This window comes from Rutidosis leptorrhynchoides, chromosome 2, assembly GCF_046630445.1.
Source record: "Rutidosis leptorrhynchoides isolate AG116_Rl617_1_P2 chromosome 2, CSIRO_AGI_Rlap_v1, whole genome shotgun sequence".
Taxonomy (NCBI): domain Eukaryota; kingdom Viridiplantae; phylum Streptophyta; class Magnoliopsida; order Asterales; family Asteraceae; genus Rutidosis; species Rutidosis leptorrhynchoides.
This window is the reverse complement of record NC_092334.1, coordinates 582,906,405-582,913,179: the sequence shown is the minus strand read 5'-3', so window position 1 is coordinate 582,913,179 and position 6,775 is coordinate 582,906,405. Positions and strand designations below refer to the sequence as shown.

At 34.1% G+C, this 6,775-nt stretch overlaps 1 protein-coding gene across 1 annotated transcript; it reads left to right on the top strand.

Moving 5' to 3' along the window:
- Nucleotides 1-1,714: 1,714 nt before the first annotated feature.
- Nucleotides 1,715-3,895, top strand: LOC139893260 (1-aminocyclopropane-1-carboxylate oxidase homolog 1-like). The gene is made up of 3 exons (XM_071876412.1): nt 1,715-2,256; nt 2,790-3,111; nt 3,644-3,895. Exons 1-3 carry the CDS (start codon nt 1,715-1,717, stop codon nt 3,893-3,895), a joined length of 1,116 nt encoding a protein of 371 aa, XP_071732513.1.
- Nucleotides 3,896-6,775: the final 2,880 nt, after the last annotated feature.

The window sequence follows — 6,775 nt, the reverse complement described above, 5'->3', positions numbered from 1 at the left end:
TAAGAACCGGTGGGCACGAGTAGTTATATATGGATCCATAGGGCTTGACATCCCCGTCTGTTCCAGGTATAGAAACCCTAGTCTGAACTATAAAACAGACGTATGCTATTTGAGGCTAGTACACGTTGCTTTGCGTGTATTGTACATGTTGGTTGCATGTATGTTAAAACAGGGGTACTTATTATGTAGACGTTAAAGTTTAGTTACCAGGGTGCTCAATCTTGTAGAATATTTTTATAAACGTTTCTGGATGAAACAACTGAAATCTTGTGATCCACCTTTATGTACAGATTATGCAAAACATTAAAACTATGAACTCACCAACCTTTGTGTTGACACTTGTTAGCATGTTTATTCTCAGGTTCTTTAGAAGTCTTTCGCTGTTTGCTTATATGTTATACAAGCTATGTGCATGGAGTCTTACATGGCATATTTTTCAAGGAAACGTTGCATTCACCAAATCATCACCATGTATCTTATTTTGACTGCATTGTCAACGGAAGTACTATTGTAAACTATTATTTACGGTGATTGTCTATATGTAGAAATCATCAGATGTCGAAAACCTTTGATTTAAATATTCATTTATGGTGTGCCTTTTCAAAAGAATGCAATGTTTACAAAACGTATCATATAGAGGTCAAATACCTCGCAATGAAATCGATGAATGACGTGTTCGTCCATATGGATTTGAAGCGATCATCACAAATTTACTATTAAGGACATATTTTTTTGGAGGGACCATGTCACCCCCTGCCCTACATAAACTACGTTGCTGTTCACCCGTTTACAGTTGCATTTGTTGATGATTTGTGACAAACATGTCAACATTATTACTTTGAGTTGTCACAAATAGCTTACTAAATTCATATAACAACTAATCAGAAGAAATTTTACTGGCGTGTGATTGGTTAAAAGTGTAGTTAATGAATATTATAAAACTTGTGTATCAGAGGACACTTTGACCGGGACAAATGAAGGGTATCAAAGTTATGTTCTAGTTTTGACTGGATTCAGTATTAATCAATTTTGATTCATTATTTTTATATCGTCATATTCTATAAGGTTATCAAATTTTGTATATCTGAACTAAGTATTAAATCTGTTGATTGGAATTTGGTTTTAACCGAATCAAATTAAATTCTAATTCGGTTGTTTTATTTTTGAATTTTTTTTCTTTCGAAAAAAGCAAGTTGTTGACATCATTCAAAGAGAACTTAACCAACTTTGCAATTATCACGTTTGATTCTGAATATATCCGGGAGAAAACCCTGTCCGGGTCAATCTGAAGCTCCATATTTTAGACAGATTAATTAAGAGAGTGAGCTGAGCGAGACTCGAACTCATGACCTCAACCCTGACCCCAAACACAAAGAATGAGGATACCACTCGGTTAGAAGCACAGTGGTTCAATTATGAAATATGGAATTTAATTTTGGCTCGATATTCGATTTTTCTATTATATATTTCAAAACTTTTTAAATCTTGGAAACTAAAAACCAAAACGATATGAGTAATTTTGGACACAGGAAAAAATGCGTTCGCAGAATATTTATTTTATTTGGCATTAAATACTCATGTACAGTTTGGTTAAGTGTTCTTATAATTTTCCTTCTTACTCTGGCCTGTTTTATATATATATATATATATATATATATATATCGTTTCAAGGGGCTCAATAGTGCACGACAGCAGAACAAAACAGAGAAGCTAGATGGGTCTCATGAGTACCACATCTAAATTCGAACCGGATTACGACCGGAAAGCAGAGCTCAAATCATTTGACGAAACAAAAACCGGAGTCAAAGGACTTGTGGACTCCGGTATCACACATATCCCTCGTATATTCCACCGCCCACCTTCACCTGAAAATACCATTATCGAACCGTCACATTCGATACCAAATCTTGCCACCATTGACATGCAGGGAATCGACAAAGATCTGATCAAGCGAAAAGAGGTGATCAAGAATATAAAGGATGCGTTTGAGAGTTGGGGCATGTTTCAGATTGTGAATCATGGAATTTCAAATACCATTTTGGATGAGATAATTAATGGGGTGAAAAGATTTCATGATCAAGATACTGATGTGAAGAAACATTGGTATATAAGAGACAATAGTGTCGAACAACGTAGGGTCGTGTATAACAGCAGTTTCGACTTGTATACTGCACCGGTGGCTAACTGGAGGGACACTTTCATTGTCACCATGGCTCCTAACCCACCTCAACCACATGAGTTACCACCAATTTGCAGGTAATGATTTATTTCACTGAAATTTTGTTTATTCAATAACTAAAAAGAAAATAAAGTTTCATAAAACTGATTAATTAAGTGCTATCATACTTCAAAATTTGAATAATTTAATGGTTTTGATGCAACTTAGTGTTGCTATTATGATTCTTTATACAAGTGTACTAAGACCATTTGTTACATGGCGTTAACCATGCGTTGTTTTCCTTGTTGGTGCTATTTAACGTTTACAACGCCCGTTACACAGCGTTAAATGTAACGTCATAGAAGCGTTAGTTAAGATCTTAACCTTCAAAGTGAGATTTTGACACCCAATAAAAATTTAAGACATCATTAATATATAATTATTTTATTTCTTCTTAATCCAACTCTCAATTATATTTTACCACGTCACATTTAACATTGACTCGTCACAGTCATATTTTTCTTTATCTTCTAAAAAGTGTAAAATTTCACTCCACATCACCGATAAAAAGAGTCAAGTTAACAAATAGTTTAAAGAAAGTGTATGTGATATTTGATATTTTTACTTGTAGGGATATTTTGATAGAGTATTCGAAGCAAGTATTGAAACTTGGAGAGCGAGTGTTACAATTAGTATCAGAAGGTCTTGGACTCGATGTTGATCATCTAACGAAGATGGGGTGCGCTGAAGGTGTTTTGCTTGTGGGTCATTATTATCCACCATGCCCGCAACCTGAATTAGCAATTGGTACCCCTAACCACAAAGACCATGGTTTCATCACGATTCTTCTACAAGACCATATCGGTGGATTACAAGTATTTTTTCAGAACCAATGGATCGATGTTCCTCCGATCCCAGGAGCTCTTGTAGTCAATGCCGGAGATCTACTACAGGCATGCAAATCTCTTTCTAAAATTTGATCGCTAAATGGTTAAGTGTTTAATGGTTTTAGTTCTAAATAACGATTTATGTATGTCTAATAATCATTCCGTTAAAACACTATGTTAAATTACCGTAAACACTATGTTAAATTACCGTAAAACCTATACATGAACAAATAAAGCAACATATAGTAGTTTAACAAATGTTCGTGGATAAAAATTTAGTAGGGTATTGAAGGTATATGGAGGTGTTGAATGGTTATCAGAGTTGATACTCTGATGGTTTAACACACATTATTTTTGTCATTCCAAGTTCAAAAATAAACGTGTTGAATGTTGAACGATTCAACTTTCAATGTTAATTCATTACATCTAGACTCAATCTAAGAGGGGTTCCTGCTCCCTCAAACAGTGTAAAATTATGTGCAAGATATAGAAGAGAAATTTTTTTGAATATCTATTCCACCATGAATTCAGATTTTTCAACTTCGCTTTGCTGATGAATCCTAATTAGGAATTGAATACGTGTAACATACGTTTTCAGTTGATAACAAATGGCAAATTTGTGAGTGCGAAACACAAAGTGGTGGCGAAGAACATTGGTCCAAGAATATCAGTGGCGTCATCCTTTTCGACAGGTCTACTTCCTTCATCAAAAGTGTTTGAACCGATTAAGGAATTGCTTTCGGAAGATAATGGAGCCAAGTATAGATGTGCGACAGCGAAAGAATTAATGTGTCACTACAGGGGAAAGGGACCTGATGGCAAGTTCGCTCTTTCGCTATATGAAATCTAGCTCGGCGTACTACATCATGATACTACATGATCTCTTTTGGATTGATACAGAGATGAATCTAGATCTCCATATATTTCAACTTCGTTGAATAATAATAATAATAATATCTAATAGAAATAGACTTTTGAATGTTGTACGTTTTTGTTTTTGTGATATTAATAAACGTTTAATCCATCGTGTACTTCGAAAGAACACTTTCATTAGGTGTAAACTTGTTTAACATTGCCATGCCATGCAATTTTGGTACTTTTGATTATCTGTAACGTGTTCGAAGTAACACATACAATAGCACATACTTATTGCACATTATTAATCCAAGTACGGAGTATTATGAAACAAAGTATTAAATTAATTCATAATCATAACAGGGGATTTATAAATCGGGGATTTTATCATGCACTTTATTCCAAACTTAAAACTTTATGAGACTTTAATCACCTTACGTACTTAAATAGTTGTAACAGATGTTGTATGAAACATGACAGTATCTCAGTCATATATATTTAATTTATTTTAAGAATTTTAATATACTAGAATATTTACAAAATCAACTAAATGTAGTAATGTACGTACTGATGAGTAATGCAGTATCAATTAAATGTACTGCACCGAAACTGTATGCCCAATGCATGATAGCTGAGGTGCAGAATCAAGTATATGATTTTTCCTGTATAAATGTATCTGTATATATTTAACAACAATTACAGATGATAAAGACACGGATTCTGTTAATATATCGCGATGTGTAGAATCTTGTACACTTGTGATCATCTCGAACTTACACTTGTAGACTTTTTGACGGATTTTTTTTTTGAAATGGTAATAAACCATTCAAATGTTTGTAAAATAGAAATTCTGGAAAACAATTTGCAAACATGGTATTTCCGGACTTTAAAATGCAGGATTTCACCATTTCAATTAAAACTGGAGTTTGGAACTCCGGATTCTACCCTCTCTCATCAAAAAGTTGCCCCGTTAGCTGACCAGTTGCCCACCATGACCTAGCCGGAGTTTTGAACTCCGGTTTTGCAGCTTTCTGACGCCTGTCGGAAACCGGAGTTTAGAACTTCGGTTTTTGTTAAGTTTTTTTTTTTTTTTTTTTTTTTTTTTAAAGTATGTGATTCTTGTCAATACACTTTTTTCACTATAAATTAAACACTATGTTATCTTATTTCTGCACACCTAAAATTTTAATATCTCATATTATCACCACTTATTATGTCTCATTTATCTCATTCCGTTGTAATGGATGAGCTAAAATTATGCACTTCTTGGGTTATGTTTTCTCAAGATCCAAACACCGCTCAATTATCACGTGATGAGTTTTGGTCTTTAATTACGAATAATTTTAACCAACGAGGTCCAAGCGTGACTCAAACAAAGGAACAATTAAGGTCCAAATGGTCTGAATTGATGCAACCTTGTCGTAAATGGGATGCAATATGGCGAAAATCCGCTCGTATGAGTAAGAGAGCAGAAGGTTCTCACGAATTTAGGGGTCGAGTTGAAAGACAGTACGAACGTGAAAATGGCGAATTGTTTGAATATTTTTATGTTTGGGAATATGTTAAGCGGTTTACTACGTTTGAGCAGGAGAGTACTTTAGAGTAGGTGTTTTCATGTTTTAACTTTATGTTTTGTATGTTTGAAGTGTGTTTTGTATTTGCATTGTAGTCCACATTCAACTTCAGTTTAATAATAGTGAAACTAGTTTATTATCTCGCACACCAATTATTACACATAAAATAACACTCTTTGTTGTCCCAGTTTGCACACGAGACCTAAACCCTTTAAATTCAAATATTGTAAGACCCGATTATCAATTCTTTCCCCATCTAGGCGGCTAATATGACCCCAAAATGTCTGATCACATCTTCTAGGTTTGATAACCTCATCCGGCTTAATCGCCCCCGAAAAAATTGCATAAGACCTATGAACGCGTTGAGATTGTAAATATAGAAGACTTTCATCAACGGGGATTGATCTAGCTTGAATAAAAGCCATTATATGTGAATATTTAGAGAGAATTGTGAACAGAAAATTGTGAATTGTAGTGGTGGTTCGTCTGCATTTTGAAACCGAAGTATTGAAGTTCGAATTTATTCAGCAGAATCCGGAGTTTGGAACTCCGGGTTTGACACATGGCACACTTTTGGTTCGGGTGAAACAGGAAAGGCAGATAGACGCAATAAATGACAAAGTTAGGTGAATTTAATACAATCCGGCCTTTGTAACTCCGGATTTGGATTTTTTTTTTTTCTGTTATTCAAAGATTGTAATTTAGTTTATATATTTTAATTATTATTTTCACTAATTCAATTATTTTATATATTTTATTTGCATAATTATTTTATATATTTTAATTATTATTTTCACTAATTATTATTTTCACTACTTCAAAGATTGTACATTTAAAAAATTCCATAATATAATATTTTTAATAATATTAAATCATTAACACAATACAACACATATTATAAAAGTTAAAATATATTACAACACAGTTAACGCTTAAAACTAATTTCAACCTAAAGGACATGTATTCTTGTTGTGTCCTTCGTCCCTGCAAATGCTACATTTTGGTTTATGTCTTTCGCGTTCATCCATCTGATTAGGCATACGTTTAGATTTCTTCCTTCCCCTATGTCTGATAATTTTAGTTGCATCAGGCTTAATCCACCAATCTCTCGGTGCCCAGTAATTCATGTCTCTGAGCGGTCTGAATGAATGTTCATATTGGCTATATTGCTCTCGCCAAATGGTAGTTGTGTACAACTTACTAGCCATTCCCTGTGCATTCCGTTGCAGATGGCTACACACAGATATGGCATGAGAGCAAGGAAGTCTTTGGTGTTGCCATCTACCACAAGAACAATTTTT

Bases quoted from the DNA above. Each gene is read 5' to 3' on its own strand.
- LOC139893260 (XM_071876412.1), top strand. From the start codon at position 1,715: ATGGGTCTCATGAGTACCACATCTAAATTCGAACCGGATTACGACCGG. The intron at 2,257-2,789 runs GTAATGATTTAT...TTTTACTTGTAG, and splicing joins GAGTTACCACCAATTTGCAG to GGATATTTTGATAGAGTATT. The intron at 3,112-3,643 runs GCATGCAAATCT...ATACGTTTTCAG, and splicing joins ATGCCGGAGATCTACTACAG to TTGATAACAAATGGCAAATT.